General features: G+C 52.0%; 8 protein-coding genes across 8 annotated transcripts; 4 read left to right on the plus strand and 4 right to left on the minus strand.

The window, feature by feature from the left end:
* Positions 1 to 192: 192 nt before the first annotated feature.
* Positions 193 to 1,211, plus strand: K489DRAFT_430264 (tetratricopeptide repeat domain-containing protein; the record flags this gene model as incomplete). The annotated part of the gene is made up of 2 exons (XM_033608406.1): positions 193 to 927; positions 990 to 1,211. The coding sequence occupies 2 exons, from the start codon at positions 193 to 195 to the stop codon at positions 1,209 to 1,211; spliced, it is 957 nt and encodes a 318-aa protein (XP_033461329.1).
* On the minus strand, positions 989 to 2,203 carry K489DRAFT_430265 (DnaJ-domain-containing protein; the record flags this gene model as incomplete). Its single annotated transcript, XM_033608407.1, has 4 exons — positions 989 to 1,946; positions 2,007 to 2,067; positions 2,120 to 2,137; positions 2,197 to 2,203. 4 exons carry the CDS (start codon positions 2,201 to 2,203, stop codon positions 1,319 to 1,321), a joined length of 714 nt encoding a protein of 237 aa, XP_033461330.1. The 3' UTR covers positions 989 to 1,318.
* A 314-nt stretch (positions 2,204 to 2,517) lies between these two features.
* On the minus strand, positions 2,518 to 6,100 carry K489DRAFT_378713 (uncharacterized protein). Its single transcript, XM_033604466.1, has one exon. It carries the CDS (start codon positions 6,064 to 6,066, stop codon positions 2,638 to 2,640), a length of 3,429 nt encoding a protein of 1,142 aa, XP_033461331.1. The 5' UTR covers positions 6,067 to 6,100; the 3' UTR covers positions 2,518 to 2,637.
* Positions 6,101 to 6,406: 306 nt separating this feature from the next.
* On the minus strand, positions 6,407 to 7,042 carry K489DRAFT_316956 (cysteine proteinase; the record flags this gene model as incomplete). Its single annotated transcript, XM_033601204.1, has 1 exon — positions 6,407 to 7,042. The coding sequence occupies one exon, from the start codon at positions 7,040 to 7,042 to the stop codon at positions 6,407 to 6,409; it is 636 nt and encodes a 211-aa protein (XP_033461332.1).
* A 5,039-nt stretch (positions 7,043 to 12,081) lies between these two features.
* K489DRAFT_335570 (cell division control protein Cdc6) lies at positions 12,082 to 14,294 on the plus strand. The gene is made up of 2 exons (XM_033602190.1): positions 12,082 to 12,191; positions 12,246 to 14,294. Exons 1-2 carry the CDS (start codon positions 12,143 to 12,145, stop codon positions 14,123 to 14,125), a joined length of 1,929 nt encoding a protein of 642 aa, XP_033461333.1. The 5' UTR covers positions 12,082 to 12,142; the 3' UTR covers positions 14,126 to 14,294.
* A 1,036-nt stretch (positions 14,295 to 15,330) lies between these two features.
* On the plus strand, positions 15,331 to 16,760 carry K489DRAFT_316939 (Allergen Cla h 6; the record flags this gene model as incomplete). Its single annotated transcript, XM_033601203.1, has 3 exons — positions 15,331 to 15,511; positions 15,568 to 15,907; positions 15,965 to 16,760. 3 exons carry the CDS (start codon positions 15,331 to 15,333, stop codon positions 16,758 to 16,760), a joined length of 1,317 nt encoding a protein of 438 aa, XP_033461334.1.
* A 552-nt stretch (positions 16,761 to 17,312) lies between these two features.
* Positions 17,313 to 18,862, plus strand: K489DRAFT_378717 (NAD(P)-binding protein). Its single transcript, XM_033604467.1, has one exon. It carries the CDS (start codon positions 17,456 to 17,458, stop codon positions 18,602 to 18,604), a length of 1,149 nt encoding a protein of 382 aa, XP_033461335.1. The 5' UTR covers positions 17,313 to 17,455; the 3' UTR covers positions 18,605 to 18,862.
* A 755-nt stretch (positions 18,863 to 19,617) lies between these two features.
* Positions 19,618 to 20,673, minus strand: K489DRAFT_335577 (uncharacterized protein). The gene is made up of 2 exons (XM_033602191.1): positions 20,434 to 20,673; positions 19,618 to 20,367 (listed from the first exon to the last, which is right to left on the minus strand). The coding sequence occupies exons 1-2, from the start codon at positions 20,659 to 20,661 to the stop codon at positions 19,969 to 19,971; spliced, it is 627 nt and encodes a 208-aa protein (XP_033461336.1). The 5' UTR covers positions 20,662 to 20,673; the 3' UTR covers positions 19,618 to 19,968.
* Between the last annotated feature and the right edge of the window lie 449 nt (positions 20,674 to 21,122).

Raw genomic sequence — 21,122 nt, forward strand, 5'->3', positions numbered from 1 at the left:
TTGCCAAACGATCTATCATCAACCCTATTCAGACATTGGGCTTAGCCCTCCAAGCTGGATTCCCATAAGCAATAGCTGTATAACACTGGCGTTCTGTATCTCATCAAAGTAGAAGCTCGGCAATTCTCGCTCAAACCCGCTTCTCTCCTTCAACAGTCGCGCAGCTTAAGTATATCGATAGCTTGCACGAAAATGGCGACCTCACTATTACAGGCTCCGACGAATGCGACACCAGAGGTCACCCTCAACCTCAAAGAGCACGCCCCCGAATTCTTCAAGTCGCAACGTAACTGGGGATTACCCTGGCCATTGAACCTCCTCCTCAACTCCGAGTCCCAAGAGAAATGGCAGATCTACGAGAACATCCTCCTCGCATGTCTGCGGACGGGCGATAATGAGTCTGCATACTTGTGTCTGGAAGAGCTCACGGATCGGTTTGGGGTGGAGAACGACCGCGTCTTGGCTCTACGAGCTTTGTACAAGGAGGCCACGGCGAACACACAACAAGAGCTGGCCACCGTCATGCAGCAATATCAGGACATGCTCAAGGAGGACCCATCAGTCATCTCGATTCGCAAGCGGAGAGCGGCGCTGCTGCGATCGACCGGGAAGATCCCTGAGGCCGTCACTGCGCTGACGAACTTGGTCGACACGCTCCCAACGGATCCCGAAGTCTGGTCCGAATTGAGCGACGTCTACCTCAGCCAGGGAGCTTTCGAGCAGGCAATTTACAGCTTGGAGGAGGTCCTTCTCATCTCACCTTACGCATGGAACGTGCATGCCAAGCTTGGAGAGGTGCTTTACTTGTCCGCCGACAGGCTCGAAGGCGAGGCGCAACGCAAGGCACTTGCCGAGAGCATGAGGAGATTTTGCCGTAGTCTTGAGCTATGCGATGATTACTTGCGTGGATTTTACGGTCTGAAACTGGTAAGCATTTTCGCTCATAACATATCTCTCCACCCGGATGTTTTGCTAACTGTATGTACCAGACGACAAGTCGCTTATTGCAGAGCGCTGAGTCAGCTACTAGCGGATCACCTGCACCTGCGACCGCTACAATTCAGAAGCTAAACGAACTTGCCACTGCGAAACTCGCCGAGATTGTGCGAAGAAGCACATCTGGCGAGAAAGATCGGGACGGCTACAATCAGACCGAGATCCTTGCCGCTCGTGCCCTGCTAGCCCAGTCCACCGCAGCGATTCAACGATGAAAAACCTCAAAACTTTGACCCGAACGCTTTAGTGGTATCTAGAGAACAGAATAAAGCGCTTATCGCGCCGATGGGTCTCCTCCCGGTGTCCCTGCAAACTCGGTAGCTCAGCTCATAGCATGTGCAAAGACCTTGGTTGCCAGTTCCGAGAGCAAACGCATCTTCTCCGGCTGCTCCAACTCCTGGAAGACCGCGTACACGCTCTTGCCCTTCTTATCTCTAATCGCACCGAGCCGATTGCCCGCGACAGCCCCAGCGACAGCTCCAGGGAAATTGGCCACAATGAAGCCCATGGCTCCTCCGCTGACACTTCCCACGACGGACCAAAACGCATTGTTCGGACGATTATCTCCTTCCGCCATTCCCTCGTCGCGCATCATCTCTTCAAAGACACTTCCGAATTGTTCGTTGCTGTAGGTGTTGGCCTCGGCTTCGGATTTCGCATTGCCACCAAATCCGAACGTCGACCATGGGAAGCCTCCTGCTGTCGAACCACCGCCCGCTTTCGGTCTCGGCACTTCTTCATCTGCCTCGAATGCCGATGGATTGGGTCTGCTGGTGCCGGCGCTACCGCCGAAACCATGGAATTGATTGCGGGAGAGGTCGTAGTCGCGTCGGCGACCTGGCTCGGAAAGAGTGTAGTAGGCATCGTTGATTTGCTGGAATTTTTTGGTGCGCGTGCTGCGTTCGGGACTGTTGGCGGGGACGCGATCAGGGTGGTGTCGCAGAGCTTGTCTAGAAGTCAGGTTAGAAAAGATATTATCTTCGATGCAACGTATAAACTTGGTATCGCACTTTTTGTAGGCGTCCCTGACTTGTTGCTGTGTCGCTTTTGCATCTATCTCGAGTGTCGCATCTATCTGCTTGTGAATAACTCGTCAATCTGGCCAGGATCGCAATTGACCTACAGTAGTCAACGGGTGGAGCTGTGGTACAAGTCAGTTTCTGTGTCTGATCACTTTCTTGCATCCCCGCATCGCCTTACCAGACATCTTTGCCAGACAGTCGCGGCGCAGTGTATGATAGATATAAGAGAAAGTATGCAGGAGTAGGAGGATTTACAGCCGACGTCGAGAATTAGGTATCCTGTGGTATTCTGAATTCCGATCATGCGCGACGCTGCTCGTGGTGGTGTCGCGCTGCTTTCTCGTCCAGGACGCCAAACTTACGTCATCGCTTGCAAGATGATCGCGTGCAAATGGTGGTGCCTGGCTGCGGAGCTTCGAAGGATTTCTCGTGGCTATGCCCAGGTGCCATTCGAACGGGCCTGGAATGAAGAATAACATATATGTCAAACAAAGGACTTTCACCTTCCAACTCTCTTACATTGCTAGCATTCACGTCATGTTTCGACGATCCCTCGACTCGAGACGGCGCAATCGTTCTACCTACAGCACAGAATAATCATACAGCCGAAGCAAAGTTCCTACAGCTCCTCGATGCCTTGAATCAATTTCTGCAAGCTGGCAGACTCGTCTTGAGTTCCACAACGGAGCTCTTGAGTGAGGCCAGCAAGATACCCAACTCTTCGTCTTCGTTCCTCCATCTCCATCATTTTGCTTCGTCTGCTGGCCTCCGCAAGTAAACTCTTAGGCAGCCCAACCATCCTCGCAACATTTAGGCCATAGCTACGATGAGCGACGCCTTCCGCAACTTCATAGAGAAAGGTGACATTGTCGTCTTCTTCCGTAAAGCTCATGTGCACATTCCGCAGCTCCCCGCTTGCAAAGGAGTCTTGCATGCGCGCGAGCGTCTGATAGTGCGTGATGAACATAGTGAGACACTTCTTTTCTGAAACGAAATGTTCAAGCACCGCCTGAGCAATAGCCACGCCGTCGTGGGTTGATGTGCCTCTGCCTAACTCGTCGAGAATGACTAGACTGCGCGGCGTAGCTTGTTTGAGGATGTCGCTGGTCTCTCCCACCTCGACCATGAAGGTGCTTTCACCCTTCATGAGGTTGTCTCCTGCACCCATTCGAGTGAAAATGGCGTCTAAGAGGCCCAACTCGACGGCCTCCGCCGGAACATAGGATCCGATCTGCGCCATGATTGAGATCAGAGCTACCGAACGAACGTAGGAAGATTTACCGCCCATGTTCGGCCCTGTAATCAGCAACGCGCGGTTGCGTGCTGCGTGAAGGTTGACGTCGTTGGGGACAAATGCACTGCTCGTGATGCTCTCAACCATAGGGTGCCGTCCCCGAGTAATCGAGATACTCGCTTCGGGAGAAGTAGTGAAGCACGGTTTGCAATAACCCGGTTGCTCTGCAACTTTGGCCAACGAGAGGAGACAATCGAGCAATGCAAGCGACTGAATGCAGTCGCGGAAGGATTGGTATTGCAGGGAAATCTCAGACAATAGATCGGTAAAGGCCGAGTCGCATGCATTTGAGAGCGCCTCCTTGTGTTGATCACGCTCCCTGATCCATTTCACAACCTCGGGCGCATGATATCGGCTCAGCTTTTTCGTACCGGAAATCTTCGACCAAGAAGCTGGAACCTTTCTAAGTTGAGTGTTGTCGACCTCAATCAGATAGTCAATCTGAGCGACTGTGGCGTATTCGACAGGCCTCTTGAGTTGCAGCTTCTGTGCTGCGACCGCTCGAAATTCATCGAGATCATGCTCGACTGCAACAATACCAGCTTCGTGCTTCTTCATATCTGCCGTCGCATACTCCGGGCGCAGAAAACCGTACTTGTCGTTCGATCTTGCCGCTTCCGCGTTGATCCTTTCCAGGTATTGTATAACGTCGTCCAAGATGCAAGGCAGAGAGAGAATGGCCTCAGAAAGTTGAGGAGAGTTGAATCCGGTGTCTTTCGCGGTCGTAATACCTGCGTACTCCTGTGCGATCGTTTGTAGAGACTGCAGGAATGCTAGAAGCTCCGGTCGAGTGCAGCGCTTATAGTAAATACGAACAAGGCTTCTCTCGAGGTCTGCCTTTGTCTTAAGCAAGAGACTGCCTATCCTTTCACGATTGGTAGCGTTGTCGACGTTCACAAGCTCTTCCACAGCAGCCACGCGCTCATCCAATCTGACTCGATCAAGCAGCGGTCTTCCAATCCATTTTCGTAAGAGACGATGACCGAAGCGCGTTTGTGTTTGATTCATGGACCAAAACAGACTTCCGTATTCGGTGTAGTCGTTTTGATTACGGTAGATCTCCAGGCTTGCGAGTGTGTTTCCGTTGAGCAGCATGTGAGAGCGCGAACTGAATGATTGGAAGTACTTTGTCAAGTCGAACACATGCTGTAGTCCATAATCTGACAGATGCGTGATCATTGCCGAAAGGCATATCGTGGCATTCTCGGAAAGCTTGTGTACTTTGTCCAAAAGTGCACCACTCTCCAACGACGATTGCAGCTCGGTGAGAGATTCGCCATCAGGTTTGATCTTGTCCGCATAAAAACGTGTTATGTGGGAATATGCTTGTGCCGCCATGGTCTTCGGCTTGTCTACCATTTCAATGCGAGCATCGCCGCCACCACATAAATGATCGATGATTTTCTTAGTGGAGGCCGATACTTCTCCGACGATGAGGAACTCGCAGGGCGATATGTGCAAGAGCCTGGTTTCGAGCTCGCTTCGCATCCACGCGTCTTCAAAGTCATCGTACACAATGTCTCCAGTCGCCGGCTGGACAGCAATGAGACCGATGCGGACCTTCTCGTCAGATCCGCTGCCCTTGGGATAACTCTCCGTAAGACATAACAGGAAGCCCGTCGTGGGCGCAGCCGCGCTGATAGCTGCCAGTTCTCCGTCTAGACTTTCTTCATCGTCTATGCCAAAGGTGCCCTTGGTGTAAAGATTGGTAAGCCCTCTTTGGAAAAGTTTGTTTCTTGTGCTACCGACCGCCTTCAGTGCAGCAGTCTCAAGCTGCCTCACGATTCCAACCTTGTGTCCTGCCAGGACCAGACGCTTCGCATGGACCTGAAGACGATGCGTAGGGAAGCTTGCCGACGCAAATCGCACAGACTTATTTTCGTCGAAATGCTCATTGAGGTTAAATTTACCCGGTATGCATACGATCGAAAGCTCTTTTGCGGCCTTGCGCGCATCCTCACCGTAAATTTGAAACTTGTATCCCACTTCAATGATCAACAGGGTATCCCGATATTTTCGTTTCAGCTCCAAAACCTCCTTCTGTAGAGGCGTGAGTTTCCCAGGGGTTTTCCTAGCTGGACGACGAGAATTCCCACGGTATTTCCCAGAACTCTCCTCTTCTTCCTCATCGTCCTCCTCTTCATCTTGATTCTCGGTGGAGTGGTCGTCGATGGGCTCATCTTGAACAGCACTGGTCTGACGTTTTAAAATTGCAAGACTAGCCGAACCTCCTAGCTTCCTGACAAACTTCTCGTGCAGCTTTTCTTTTGTCCGTCGAACTGCTTCATCTTCGTCCAGCCTTATCTCCGTTCCATGACCCCGAGCATTGTTGGAACCGGTAAATAGGTATTTGGACGTTCGGTCGGTAGCATTCGTTTGCTTGCCAATTCCTATCGCAACGTCCTCTTTTGTTGAGCTTGGTTGTGCATGTGACGTTCCAGCTCGAGATCCGTTGCAGCTGGGCTTGCGACGTTTGTTGACTGGTGCGCCGTCGCTTTCTTCGCCATCATCAAGCTCCAATACAGGTCGCTTGGATACTACGAATCGTGATAGATCAAGCGAATTCTCAAGCTCAGGTTCTGGCGGACTCAAAACTTCATGATTGTTGGCAGTCTTTGAAGACCCCTTCGACGGTGTGGCAGGCGAGATCTGACTACTCGATGCAACCTTAGGAGAAGCGGCTGGTTTTGTTGTGAAGAAGTTAGCGATGCTCTGCTGCTTCTTCTGTGATTGATTTGGAACCACGGAAGGCATATTCGCATAGGTACAAAACCTCACAATGGCCTGCCTGTGATAGCATGAATTGAATGCACTTTACGCGAACGCGCGCGTGCTTACGCGAACGATACTCTGACGTCACATGATCACTCCGATGCCGAACTCAAGTTCTGTGCCGATCAAACACCACCTGTGGGACTGCCACACATTTCAAGTGGCGAGTAAGGTTCATATCAAAAAGTGTAATATCGTATCTAATGGGTATCATAGACTATGCATCAAGGCTGGAGGCCAAATCCGACTCCTTAAGCATATGCACCATAGCCGTGCTTGAGCAAAACAAAAGGAAATTGTGTACAAATGCATTGAATGTCGTTCAATCGTCCAACATAAATCGAGCACCCACGCTCTTTCTCTTCGCTTCGATGAGTTTGAGCATGTCCTTTCTTTCGGCTTTGACGTCAACGGCCCGGGCCAAGATCGAGGCGTCGGTTTTCTCAGACACATGGGTGGCTTGCAGCTTCTTGATGAGATGCTGCATGTAGAAGTTCACCATTACGCCTGAGTCCTTGGTGTTGATTTGTTGTGGGACGTTTGGAACACTATAGTAGGTGAATTGCTTGTTCAGAATGGTGGATATCTTTCCTGTGACGCGTTCCGAGGCACTGCGGTTCATTGGGATCTGGGGGTCATAATGGCAAGCCACCCCGTCCTGAATAGAGACCAGCAGCAGAGACCAGTGCGGGTTCATTCGAGTTCGAAGAGGAATAAACAGATGCATAGTCTGCGCGGAGATTGCGCCCTGCATGATATCGGCAGCATCTTCTGAATCATGCAAGAGCCGCATTCCAGCGGAAGGTCGGAGGAGAATATACTTTTGGCTACCGTTCAGGATGCTGTTTTCTAGATGCTCCTGCCAGAACGCCATTGCATCATCGGAGAGTATTTCGGACTTGACAGATGCGAGGTCCTTCTTCGAGAGGCGAACACCATCGTAGTCAGTGTCGCTCATTGACTGATTCTCGTTCATCGGATGAGCTGCCCGGAACATCCTGAGCAGCGATCGTCTCCTTAAATGAAATTCCTCCGAATGCTTCCATGGCACGTTCTGTGGCGAAAATTCTTGAGGCACCGGCGAGACAACGTGCTCCGACGCGAACGAGTTCCGGCTCGACGATAGACTTTGTCGTTCTGCGGGGTGGATTGACGGCGGCAGAGCAAAGGATTCGTACATGGGCGGGGTTTTGATGTCGTTAGTAGGGGTCGCGGGACCCGATAGAGAGATTGAGGAAGGCGCTCTTGAATGGGAAGACGATGGCGAGCCGCTGCTGCCATCCACAGACGAATTGTTGATGGAAGATGGCCTCGAATCCTCGTATGATGGGGGACTGACGTCGTATTCGGAGATTTCCGCAAAATTTGCGGGTCTTTGCGTCCGGAGCGGAAACGGTACAAGCTCTGCGAAGCGTTCCGAACGTTGCACGTGGTAAGGTTGCTCATCTATGATGGGCATAAGTGCGACTGACGACCGATCTGACATTTCCGAGGAGACGGCGTTCTCGTGGTGTGGCTCGTAGAAACTGACTGATCTCGACAGTGGCATATGAGGGTGCGATGTGGGTCTCATGGGTCGGTAAGTCTGAGGTACGAAACAGGAGCTAGATCTGGCGAGATCTGGTCGCACGACGCTGGCCCTGTTATCGATTGCACGTGAGGCGAGTCTACGCATCGCTGATGCTCTGTGCCCCGAAGCGGACTTGGTCTCATCGTCGAATAGTCCTGGACTTGGGCATGTCGCTGGAGCCGTGGACGCCAATGAGCTTGGCTCGCTGTAATTGCTCGACACACCACTGTGGAATGAAGATCTGCTGACCACAGAGTGGAAGCTGTCACGTTTGTGAGGCTGTTCCTGTACAGTAATCGGCAGCGACATGATGTTACTTGTACGTGTAGATCTTCTCGACGACTTCGCTGGCGGTGGCGGCGGGACAGCATCTTCTACAGGCTCTGTGGTCAGAGGCAAGAGCCCTTCGAAAATAGTTGAGAATGTATTCTCTCGATCTTGAGGAAGCATTTTGAGGAATGATTCCCTACGCTCCGGGCTTTCTTGCAGTTCGAGAATGTGAAGAACGAGTGCAACCGATTCATAGCTCAAGTAATTTGTCTTCCCAAGGACCCTCCGGCGGCCTTTGAGTGAAAATTCGCCGTAGGCCAGGGCTTTCTCCAGATTCCCAAGTTTGACCTCGACTTGAACAAGGAGATGAACAGTCTCGAATATTTGGAGCCTGACAGATCGAGTCTGTAAGTCAACTTCGGGGGCATTCGCAAGAACATCTTGAAGAGTGAGCTCGGCATCGACTGGCGCTCGAGAGTGAAACGCTGCTACGCCATGCATGTATCGCAGGCTCCAAATGTCGCAGGCCTGCTGTTGTCTCTTGGATAAGTCCTTGGCCATCCGAAGGGCTTCGGAGAAGTACGCGAATGCGCTTAAGAAATCCCTCTCTTCGTAGAATGTCTGACCGGTCTTCTTAGCATTCTGTGCTGCCTCGACATATAGGTCTACATCTTCTGAAGTCTCTTTGTCTGACGATGAAGATTGGTGACGGTCTGAATTGCGCTTCGTACGAGGCACCTGGTTTGGCTTCGAGTTGTCTTGCTCATCGGCTGAGGCCTCCCCATCATCACTTGACTTTAGAGAAGCGACTTCGGGTAGTTGCACAGATGTGAACAGTCCGCTGTCGACATGGTCGATCCAGGCGTGTATATTTTCGCAAGTTGGCGATTCGGACTCGGACGAGGCGCTGGACGCGTTCTCTTTGATCGTAGTCGAAGCACATAAGTTGTTTCCGTCTTCAATCGCTCTCGCGCTGATGTCGAGGATGTCTGTCTCATGTGAAGTTTCGAGAGTATCAGGATCAGCGCGCTGTGCTTGCAGTGTCCGTAACTGTTCCACATATTGACGAGTTTGGTCGAGCAAGACTGGCAAATGTTCATCAATGCGTTGCGGGAACAAATAGCATGCCTCGCTGTTGGACGTTAGTGCTGCTCTCCATCATGGATATTCTAGCATGCTCGTTCTACTTACATAACGATTGTTAATAGGCTTATTTGCGAGACTGCGATTTGAGATTGGATGCGATTTCGTGCCTCTCCAAGACCCAGGACTTGCATATGACGCCGAATCTGTCGTAAGATCTGTGCAAAAAGATCGGCTCCTTCCTTGTCGATGTTTCGCAGAGCGGCCTGGAGCTGTCTGACTGTGTCTAAGCTGCACGCAACTTGCGTGTACAAGCAAGTCCAGAATAGATCCGACCCGGGTTTTCTGGATTGCCCGTCGTAGCCATCGAGGAATTTCTTCAATCGATCGTTGACGGAGCTGCAGGCAACCCCGAGGTCCTGGATGTCGTCTGCCAATCCCTTGGTAGCTACGGTATCTACCTTAACATCGTAGAAGAATGCACGGAAGGCCTCGCCCGCAATCGAGGCTTCTGCCGCCACGTTGTCTGCGATTTCTGCGATACTCAGTACCAAGTCCATTTCGGCGAACAGGTTGTCTGGAAGGAAATGTTCCTGGCGATGGATCACAGGATACTTGAGCACAAAGCAGCCACGGCAGCACTCAATGTGGCGAAAGTGTATCCAGGTCGGAAACGCATAGGTGGTACAACGAAATCGGCAAGAAAATGATGTGCTCGAGTGATCGACATACCGGGGAGTCAAAGTGATATATCTCGAGTACAGCGCGGCTGTATCCAATATCAAGAGGGTCTTGCTGCATCGACGTGCAGGTCACTTCCCGTCATCAACCAAAATGGGCTAGCGAGCCCGAGGAAAGGCAACAAAAGCCGTCACACCTGATGTTCGGGTGGGATGATGTCCTTCGAATGCTGCCAGGCCAGCTGACACGTGTAGGAGGATTTTGGGCCATCCAGAGATCTACGCTCTGGTCAAAAAGCAGCGATGGACTGTGCCAGATGGTGGCATGCATGTGAAAAGGACCCTTGTGAGTAGTCGAGAAGCCAAAATGTGTGGGCGCGCTCTTTCTAGAACTCCACAAGACGGCTGGGGCGTCGGAGCTACCGGGCGCAATACGTTTGCAGGGTAGTCGCCACGATCGCTCACACGCCGCTTTTTCGTGCTCTCCGGCTGTCCGATGGGCCCACGCTGCAAGTCTGGATGTCCAGTCACACTTTTACCATTAGGTCAACTGCGGTCTCTATGTCCACGCAGGATTTGTCCCGCTGAGCGTTCGTGCATAGTGGCGCGATTCGTAGCGAATGAGGACTCTACATATATCAGCCCACCGGAGAGCGCCGATTATCCTTACCATCCCAGCACGAAAGGTCGAGACCCTGTGTGTAAACAGGGTGCGCACCATACAGTACAATATGATTCGAGTTGGTGTGTGGCGTGATGTCTGGGGAGTATGATAAAAATTCACATTTTACAACAACTTGTAAACTCAATATCGGCACAAGCCAGTATCAGGCGATAGGTGCGTACAATGCAGTGACATGTAGCTCAACTCGCGAGGCGCTACCTGTCGTTCTTGCGCATGCTTCACTTGCGTGGGAGACCAAAAGCCGGCGACATCGTTCCAGCGGTCAAGGTTCAAGGCCGCTCGCAACCGGTCGCATCAGCAGGTGACAAGATTGCTGATTGGCGGATTGGGCATTGAGCCCAACGGGAGAATGTCATGCAGACAGCCATTAGCGTGGGACAAGATGTTGTCGAAGCGTACGAGCCTAGACACTGTCACGTGATGATGCCTGAGGCTCCAATGTGAAGCTCCACAGAAGCCCAGAGCTGCATAGTAAATAATCATAATCAATGCTCGCCTGTACCACCCGTTCTCTCACGTGCATATAACGCACTCCGATATCATGAGCTGTAGCGCTTGGGAGGTTGTCGACGAGACGATCGCCCGGATGGCTTATCTCAATCACATCCGGTCGGGAACTGCTTCAGGGAACAACACGTAGATGCATATCCTGCGAGGCCAGCGCGTTCATGCTGTCGATCATGCGATCATCATACCTGGCGGTCTAATTAAATCACAGAAAGAGAAATGCACACTGCTGTGGCGTTTCCAGTCCAGCGATTTTCCTTTGCGATAGCAGCAGATGATCTACGGGATAACTCACGAAGCGGTAAATGCACTCATGTGGGCACGGTGGGGCATCGTCAGAACTGCCACCTTCGATTGCAGTACCAGTCGATCACGATGACTGTCAATCCTGGCATCTCGGTTTCAACAAGGAAAAGTAAATGCACATTCACGACATCGTTCACATAGTGATGGCTTTCAAGTGCATTGTCGTGGATTGGTAGCGATCTTCGCTTGAAAGACGAGCAGATGGGGTGTGAGACAAAGACACTGTGCAGTTTGGTAGCGATCTTCGCTACCTAGGTACTAGATACCTAGGCTTCGCTACCTAGGTATATAGGTACCTAAGATGGATGAACAGATGGGGTGAGAGACGAAATAATACAGAGGTATAGTGAGTGCTGAAAAGTCTTCGCAATCTAGAGTGATTTCTAGCGTTTTGTTACATGTAGTGTCGAGTGATGATACACGTGGGAAATCCGGGCAGAGGAGCTGTCTCTGTCAGAGAAATATCCAACATGTTTGTCTCCCGAGATTCCATCTCGAGATATGTATTGCCATTCGAGAAAGACATGTTTGAGTGAGCAAAGTGCGGATCGCCCAGACTTTTTGACAGATGCTCGGGGAAAGGCGTTGGGATTGCAATCTTCAATCATAGGCAGATGATCGACGGGCGTTATTATCACTTACGCCTCACGAAATTGTGCGGGATATCGAACATCTCCGGGTCATGAATGTTTCGTCATGCGTGGGAGCGAGTGATCGCAAGCGACGAAAGCTGAGTCATCTTGTCTGGCGAAGAGCGGGGCACGGGCACTTGGGGGACGAGATGGTGCCAAGCCTCCACCGCGTCGACGCGTCGATGCGTCAACGCGTAAAGTGCGACGCGTGCTACCGCTAAAGTTGTTCCTTCCTCAGGTCGTCCATGGAGACAACGATTGCGACTTCCACATCAGCAGTGAGACCAGGCCCAAGACACACGCCTGCCACAGTCAGTACTTCGCAATGTCCGCTACAGTTCTCGGCAAGCGCTCTCGAGCGATAGAAACGACAGGTACGATACAATCGAATTGCGACCGTCACGCATCTGCTGATTCTCCTTGTCCAGACACTTCAAATGAAAATGCATGCACGAAGCGACGAATTACGATCGCATCTTCGAATGACGAGAACTTCAATCCTTTTGTGACCCGGGGTCAACATGAAAATATCGATGGTCAAGACGACGAGTTGTTGGGTGGTGAACATAGTCGCAAAAGGACTCGAAACATAATAATAGCATCAGTACGAAAGAGTCCTGCCAAGTTGAATACGCACGAAGCACTAGATGTTGTCTCTCCTTCTCGAAGGGATGCTTCGTCTCGCAAGAGGTCAAGATCAATTGTGGACATTTATCAGGACGGCAACTCCGAACGGGACGCCTTCCCCCGGACTCCAAGACACCGTGATGCATTGCAGAAGGTTGCAGTCACGCCGCGACACCGAGTCCTTGTTGCCGGAGATCAGAATACACCTCGTTCGGCAAAGAAGCTGGGCACGCCATCCCACACTTCCACCTCGATATTCAATCAAGCGCGCCAACTCTTTGCTCGCTGCTCAAATCCTGGCAAAATCGTGGGTCGCGATGCCGAGCGGGCGGAGCTCGCACAATTCGTTCAATCACGCGTCAAATCACAATCTGGCGGTTGCCTATATATTTCCGGGCCACCAGGAACTGGCAAGAGTGCATTACTCGGCGATGAGATATCGCAATGGTCAAAGGACGAAAACATCAAAGTCTCCGTCATCAACTGTATGAGCGTTCGGAGCACAAAAGACCTTAGCCAAAAACTGGCAGACGATCTCGACCTGCTAGACGGAACCGGTTTCGATTACATACGCTCAAACTTTATGCAACGCAAAAATGCAGCCCATAAACAATTCTTGGTGGTGTTGGACGAGGTCGATTGCCTCGTGGATCTGGACCTGGCGCTACTTTACAGCCTTTTCGAATGGTCTCTTGAAGCCGAATCGCGCCTGATTCTGATTGGTATCGCCAATGCCCTGGATCTCACTGACCGTCTATTACCCAGACTCAAAACACGGAATCTGAAGCCAGATCTTTTACCTTTTATGCCATATACCGCTACTCAGATCGCGGAGGTTCTGACGGCAAAATTGAGAAGTTTGGTTGGTGAGGAATCACAGTCTGTTCCTTTCCTCCAACCTGCAGCCATTCAGTTTTGCGCGAAGAAAGTCGCCGCTCAGACTGGTGACCTCCGTAAAGCATTTGACATTTGCCAGAGGGCCATCGACCTCGTCGCGAGTGAGACCCGTGATCGCCAAGAGGAGAAAAGTCTCCACGATAGCCCTTCCAAGATACCACTTATGGAAAACTGCAATCTGGCGTCCCCTCACTCGCCCGCAACACCCTCGAAAACGCAATCCGCTTTCACAATCGAGACAGCACCGAAGGCCACAATCGCACACATCGCCCGTGTCACTGCGCAAGCCTTTGGCAACGGAGCTACACAACGCCTTGTGGGCCTCAATCTTCAACAAAAGGCCGTGCTCTGTGCTCTTGCTGCGCTTGAAAAGCGGAAACGCGATGCACAGATGCAAAAAGTCATGTTCTCTACCCCATCAAAGACCGGCCACAGCACCGCTCCGACGATCAAACAGCTGTTCGAAACCTATTCGGCACTATGCAAGCGCGAGAGACTGTTCCACGGGCTTTCCATTCTCGAATTCCGCGATGTGGTCTCGGGTTTGGAGGGCTTGAATCTGATCTCGCCAGCGGATGGGCGCAGTGGAAGTTTCGGTACACCACTTACTCCATCCCGAACGCCGAGCCGCAGAGGCAAGAATGCTTTCGCAGGCCCGACAGCTATGGGGGATGAGCGACGAATGGCAAGTGCTGTGTCGAAGAAGGAAATTGAATCTGCCATCCAGGGTGGACCAGGTGGAGAGCTCTTGAAGGAAATGTTGGAGGGTGAGGTGACATTATGAGCGGAAAGATCAGGCAAGCATGTCGGTTTCATGAGATAGATTTGCGGCGCATTGTTTTGAGCATGTTCACGCCTTTATGATGAGGACTTGATTGTAGTCACGAATACCCCTCTTGAATTGATGGCATCACAGTAGATAGGTATCTCAAATCCTTTACTCATACGCAACTTCACATTTCATCAATCTTGTCGTACCTAGGTATTCAATGAAGTAAAAGGCAGGGCATCAACTGAGAGCATGCCACTATATCGTCTGCCAGGATCGATCAGACTCTGCCACTCAGATATTCAAAGTGTAATGAGTCTGACGACGCGGATTGCAGGTCATTCTCACAGCTTATAGAGACTATTGTGCTGTTGATCAAATCTCGTCAACGAATCGTTCAGGCCACTCCAAACACACCTGGGCAACCTTGGAAGGCTCATGAAGGGTCCCATCAACTCGCTGAAAACATTCGGCACGATCCGCCACGGATGCCGGCGATCTGTGATGTAATTGCCCGAGACATCCCGCGTTATGTTTTCCACGAGCACATCTATAGCAGGGCCGATTCGGATGGTCTCGGCGTAATTTCACGCGCCTGGGCTAGTGCTCAGCGTGGAGAGTAAAGATACCTCCGGCAGCGGCGGCCAAATCGTGTCAAACTACATGCTCACCTCCAGCTGCCGTACAAAGAGCACTGGCGGTTATGTTGTTGTCCTAGAAACGCGTGGGCAGAATTGTGTTGAAGCCACTGTTGAGCAACGTGGATCGGGCCAGCGCTTTGCCCCACTACCGCGAATCCAATGCCTCTTCCTTGTCAGAGGTGGGGCAATGCGGGCAATACTGTAGAATGATGTACACAATTAGAGAACAGTACGCGGATGATTTGATGAGAGACTTTCTATTGTTCGATGCGTTTCCAAGCACCAGTACCTTGCTGGCTATCGTGATTGACCTTGATTTCTTCTTTTGCTCTTATCACGCTTCTTCAAACTTACCTTCACCACTCTCTTTCCATTGAATCGCATATCATGTAAGTTCACGGTCTTTCATCCGAACATTCCTCATCCCAGGCAGCGTTCCGTGCAACAGCTTTGGTGTGCGGCAAGACTCTCAACAGGCCCCGACAAAACCTGTTCGCGATAGATCCTCGCCATCGAACTCGATCCGAAATTCTTCCTTCCAACATTCTGGCTGATCACTTCATCAGAACACAAACAAAGATGGCAATCACCAAGATCCACGCCCGCTCGGTCTACGACTCTCGTGGTAACCCCACCGTCGAGGTCGATATTGTTACCGAGACTGGTCTTCACCGCGCCATCGTTCCCTCAGGTGCCTCCACCGGCTCCCACGAGGCATGCGAGCTCCGCGATGGTGACAAGAGCAAGTGGGCCGGCAAGGGTAAGTATTCGTGGATAGCGATAGCCGGAGAATGAAAGCTGATCGCGTGGCTATAGGTGTCACCAAGGCCGTTGCCAACGTGAACGAGAAGATCGCCCCGGCTCTCATCAAGGAGAACCTTGACGTCAAGGACCAATCCGCCATTGACAACTTCCTCAACAAGCTCGACGGCACTGAGAACAAGACTACCCTTGGTGCCAACGCCATCCTCGGTGTTTCCATGGCTGTCGCTAAGGCCGCCGCTGCCGAGAAGCGCGTCCCTCTCTACGCACACATCAGCGACCTTGCTGGCACCAAGAAGCCCTACGTCCTGCCTGTTCCATTCATGAACGTGCTTAACGGTGGCTCACACGCCGGCGGTCGTCTTGCCTTCCAGGAGTTCATGATCGTTCCCACGTAAGTCTATCCTTTTCCGACGGCTTGCTCCTCTTCATAGCTGACTGGTCACGTCAGTGGTGCTCCCACCTTCAGCGAGGCCATGCGCCAGGGTGCTGAGGTCTACCAAAAGCTCAAGTCGCTCGCCAAGCAGAAGTACGGCCAGTCCGCTGGCAACGTTGGTGACGAGGGTGGTGTCGCTCCTGACATCCAGACTGCCGACGAGGCCCTCACCCTTATCACCGATGCTATTGAGCAGGCTGGCTACACCGGTCAGGTCAAGATCGCCATGGATGTCGCCTCATCCGAATTCTACAAGGCCGAGGAGAAGAAGTACGACCTGGACTTCAAGAACCCTGACAGCGACAAGAGCAAGTGGGTCACATACGAGCAGCTTGCCGACCAATACCGAGAACTCGCCCAGAAATACCCCATCGTCTCGATCGAGGACCCCTTCGCTGAGGATGACTGGGAAGCTTGGAGCTACTTCTACAAGAACTCCGACTTCCAGCTCGTCGGTGATGACTTGACCGTCACCAACCCTGTCTTCATCAAGAAGGCCATCGAGACCAAGGCTTGCAACGCGCTCCTGCTCAAGGTCAACCAAATTGGCACCATCACTGAGGCTATCCAGGCAGCCAAGGATGCTTACGGTGCCGGCTGGGGTGTCATGGTTTCTCACCGTTCGGGAGAGACCGAAGATGTCACCATCGCTGACATCGCTGTCGGTCTCCGCTCGGGACAGATCAAGGCTGGTGCGCCTGCGCGTTCCGAGCGTCTTGCCAAGCTGAACCAGATTCTTCGCATCGAGGAGGAGCTTGGTGCCAACGCCGTCTACGCTGGCGCAAACTTCCGCACTGCTGTCCAACTGTAAACATGTCACCCAGCAAAATTCTTGTCATGAACCATGCATATTGATGCGGTCCATAAGCCTACTGGAGGACGCAAGATATCTCCAGTCGAACGCGGGACGTATTCATGTCGATGATGCAATAACAATCATATAGCAAAAAAAGAAGAATTGAAACATCGAACTGAAGCGAGTACCCGTGGACGTGTGTAGAACTTTGCGTGGCGCCATTTCCGTGAACTCAAATGGTCAAAGCGACCAGCACTGTATCTTCGTGGTTTGTTCCAGCAGAGCGCGTGTCGCCGGCAATCACGGCTTCAGAATGACTAATAAACACAGACTAAACTCAAGTAGCTTGGGCTCGGTTTCGGAACGACTGGTTCCGATGATACTCGCGACCCTCAAGGTCGAAGCTGGAAGATGCGTTATCATTGGATCGATCGTCACCACTGATATGCATGTGGCTTGATGTACAGTATGGTCTGAGGCATTATGCACAGTGCAGATGAAGCGTCAGACGGAACGTTCCAAGGTTACCATCGTGGATTCTCTGCGCTAAGCAGAATAGCACTCAAAATGCTTGCCTTCATTCCTGCCCATCATGAGTCCTTCATGATTGTCCACTGAGATGTCCTCACAGTGCTAACGCCTCCACAGCAGTGAGTCGCTGCATCTATTCGTAAGCCTCGGAAGCTCATCTGTCTGGCGAAGTGGGTAAGATGGCACACGATAATGTCAAACATGTAGTAATCACAGGAGGTGCCGGATTTTTGGGTCGACACACTGTCCGCGATTTGAAGAGCCGACATCCGTCATGGACGATCACAATTCTAGACATCATCGCGCCAGACCCAGACGTTGTGTCCAGCAACGATGTTAAGTTCATCCCTGTAGACATCACCTCGCAGTCAAGCGTCACCGAAGCCTTTGCTCGAATCACTTCGTCACTCAATGGCCAACCGCCAGACATCGTCGTCCACTCTGCCGGCATCGTCCCTGCTCGAGCACTCCGCTACTCCGCCTCCAAGACACAGTGGACAAAAGTCCACGCGGTAAACTACATCGGAACCACACACGTCCTCGCCGCAACCCTCCAAAGCGGCTGTCAGCGCCTCGTCTACACATCCAGCTGCACCGCCATCATCGATGACCTCGAGCACGACTACCACCACATGAACGAAGATGTTCCCCTCGGTCGTGCCACGCTACATTACGGCAAGTCCAAAGCCCTAGCCGAACGCCACGTGCTGGATCCCAGGTGGCGCATGGAGTCCGGACTCCTTGCCTGTGCCCTGCGGCCCTGCACGATCGTCGGACGCGGCGACATCGCGGTCATCGGCGTCATGCACGACCTCATCGCTAAGAAGGAGACCGGTTTCATCGTGGGCGACGGTACGAATATTTACGATTTTATGTGTATCGAGAACGCAGCGCGCGCGCATTGCCTGGCGGTGGAGAATCTCTTGGGCGATGCGTCGGCTGCGGGCCAGGCTTTCTTCCTCTCGAATGATGAGCCGGTTTACTTTTGGGACTTTCTCGCGGCGGTCTGGGCGGAGTTCGGACATTACCCTCCGTCGCGCGTTAGGATCCCAATGGTCGTTGCGTGGTTGGTCGGAGTGCTTTTGGAGTGGATCACTTGGTTGACTGGGGCGGCGAGTACGTTAGATTCGGGCAGTGTCAAGGACGGGGTGAGGACGCAGTACGCGGATATACACAAGGCGAGAGAGATTTTGGGATATGAACCCTTGGTGAAGCTGAGAGATGGTGTCAAGGCGAATTGCGATGTAAGCTTTTTTCCTTACCCCTATTTGGATCAATGGCTACGTCGCTCATCGTCTTGGTCTTCCCTGGATCCGCGCAGATGCTGACTGAATATGGTAGTATTATAAAGAATACTTAGAGCAGCAGTCCAAGGCTAAGAGGAAGCCAATGCCTTGATCAAACCACCTCGGCGAGGCCAGCCGCCCACAGATCCACGTTAGAGACTGCGATACATCTCCAATATTACAGCCATCTGGAATAGAAATTGAATAGCTATGTTTCGTTTGGCCTTTCACGACAATATTGACAGAGATTGTGGATATACGACGACGGCGTTGTCCACCTCTCGCGGTATGTTGTCGCAGCGTCACATCCAGCATCTTGCTGATCGTAAAAACCACCTTTCGTGGATCTTGCATCACGACAGACGTTGCACGTCGACGGCCTGAGGTCCGGAGCAATCGACGCTGGACATCAAGTCGACTAGCGCGACGCGTCCGATCAATCGCGCTTAGCAATGTTGCCGAGCTTGGTGAGTTCCTAGGTATGTTTCATGGTCTGGCCGACCCATATTCCCTTTCGAAACGATTCTCGTGAACCAAGGCGTGCACATCGCGAACACTCCGAGTGCCATTGTGAACAATTTGCGCCTCTTTGGCTTTCAAATAAATCAAAATGTGACGTCGGTCACGGACCATTGCCTGAACGCACACATCCATGGCCTAATAACCTTGGAAAGCTTGCTGTATGATCAATCTTGGTAGTCCGGCCCGCGTCCACCCAAAGATCGTCTCATGGTGCATGATCGAACCAGAAATGATTGAAGCCCATTTTCAGCAGGCCCTGTAGATTCTATGTTGCCAACCTTGGAAATTTTAAGCGTCGGAGGCATTCGAGCGAAAGTCCGAGTACAGCCATTGCATGCCCAGGTGGACAATGAACGTCGGCCGACACTTGAAATTTGGCACGAGCAGCTATGTGCCAGTGCTACCCTCCATTCAAATGACGTTTCGACGTAACATAATCGTCGATTCGACGTTCGAGCTGAGCGAGATTGGGACATTGCTCGCATAGACGTCCATTGTTCAATGAGATGACAGTCAATAAAGCCAGAGGCGGAACGGGGCAGGATAGGTCTTCCTCAAATTACTGTACGGGTGATCCGTACGTGTGTGATATCATTGTCCAAAGAAGAGTAACGCTAATCTGCTCACAATGATGGTGAAAACAAGAAGATAGAACGACGATTGTTCTATGACAGGAGGGAATCAAAACAGACAGTTCTTCAAATCGGCGCTTTCGTATACTCGTGAACGGAATAAAAGGTAAACACAGAGAGTCCGGGCAAAGTTGTCCAGAACACTTCCCATGTCATGCATCCTACTCTTGCCATCGATTTCCATGAATGGGCGCCGATGCCGCGCCTACGGACATGAGATAACTCTTCTCAGGTCATCAAAAGTGAATTGCTTCACAAAGCGAGGCCGAGGAGGGCGGCCATACCACCAGCAATGGCGATGTGTCCGTAGTTTTGAGCGGCAGCCAAAGTAGCGGCAGCATTGGGGCGAGTGCTGGTGGTAGCAGTGCCTGCGGGGGTGGTGGCGGCAGCGCCGTTTGCAGTGTTGGATCCGCCGGTGGTTGTTGGAGAGTTGGTAGAGCTTGAGGCGGTCGTAGTGACGGAGCTGGAGCGGACCAATTTGGTGCCGCACTGGAGTGCCTTGCAACCACTTTGGCCATCGGCGTCATCGGGGTGCGCAGCAATGCAGTTGATAAACCACGTGCGACAGATCTGGCCAGGCACGGTCTGCTCATAGTCGGAGATGTTGGGCTGGTTACCATTGGAGCAGCTGCAGTTCCAGGCCAAGGTGCTCTAGAGGTCCGTCAGCGATAAGATCTATGCCATGATGAATCATTTGCTGGTCAGTCGTTCACTCACGTCGTCACATGTGTTCTTGGTAGCAAGTCCGCCACAGATCTGCGGGCATTGCTGCGTCTGAGCAAGACAGATCTTGCGCTTGTAGCCGACGTCAAGGTTCTGGGGTGGCACAGCGATTGGGCCCGAGATCGAGTAGTTCTGACCGTTGAAGACGGCACCGTCAAGGTTCTGTGCAACAGCGAAACCGGCGAATGCCGCAACAGCGACGAGAATCGACGAGGCGTGCATCTTGAAGGTGTGAGGATAGTGTTTGGTGTGAAGGTAGTGATGAGAAGATATCGGTTCTGTCAATAGTTGGGAACGCGTCAGCCTCGCATTGACTCTTTGCTGGTGAAGATCGCCTTCAGTACCACCAACAGCGTACCGCTCAAGCAAATACACGTTGGCTACGCGATGTTCACGTACCGTCTACACTCTTTGCGAACACTTGCGATGCAGTATCAATGAACCTGTTGCGCGTGCGTGGATGGGAATACACGGATCTGCTGGGATGATGAGATGGATGCGATGGGGGACGGAGCGAGGAAGGAACTGACGATGGGGGACGGGCGTCACGAGCAATTTAAAATGTCACACACAAAGGTTGCAAGAGTGATGAGTCGGCGTGGAGTGGAGGAACATCCATGCTCACGGTGCCTTGATTGATGCTGCCGCAACATAGTAACGCTCCGAAACGGTTCCTAGCAACC

Source organism: Dissoconium aciculare (assembly GCF_010015565.1).
Source record: "Dissoconium aciculare CBS 342.82 unplaced genomic scaffold K489scaffold_4, whole genome shotgun sequence".
Lineage (NCBI taxonomy): Eukaryota > Fungi > Ascomycota > Dothideomycetes > Mycosphaerellales > Dissoconiaceae > Dissoconium > Dissoconium aciculare.

Bases quoted from the DNA above. Each gene is read 5' to 3' on its own strand.
- K489DRAFT_335577 (XM_033602191.1), bottom strand. From the start codon at position 20,661: ATGCACGCCTCGTCGATTCTCGTCGCTGTTGCGGCATTCGCCGGTTTC. The intron at 20,368-20,433 runs GTGAGTGAACGA...ACGGACCTCTAG, and splicing joins CCAAGAACACATGTGACGAC to AGCACCTTGGCCTGGAACTG.
- K489DRAFT_378713 (XM_033604466.1), bottom strand. From the start codon at position 6,066: ATGCCTTCCGTGGTTCCAAATCAATCACAGAAGAAGCAGCAGAGCATC.
- K489DRAFT_378717 (XM_033604467.1), top strand. From the start codon at position 17,456: ATGGCACACGATAATGTCAAACATGTAGTAATCACAGGAGGTGCCGGA.
- K489DRAFT_335570 (XM_033602190.1), top strand. From the start codon at position 12,143: ATGTCCGCTACAGTTCTCGGCAAGCGCTCTCGAGCGATAGAAACGACA. The intron at 12,192-12,245 runs GTACGATACAAT...CTCCTTGTCCAG, and splicing joins TCGAGCGATAGAAACGACAG to ACACTTCAAATGAAAATGCA.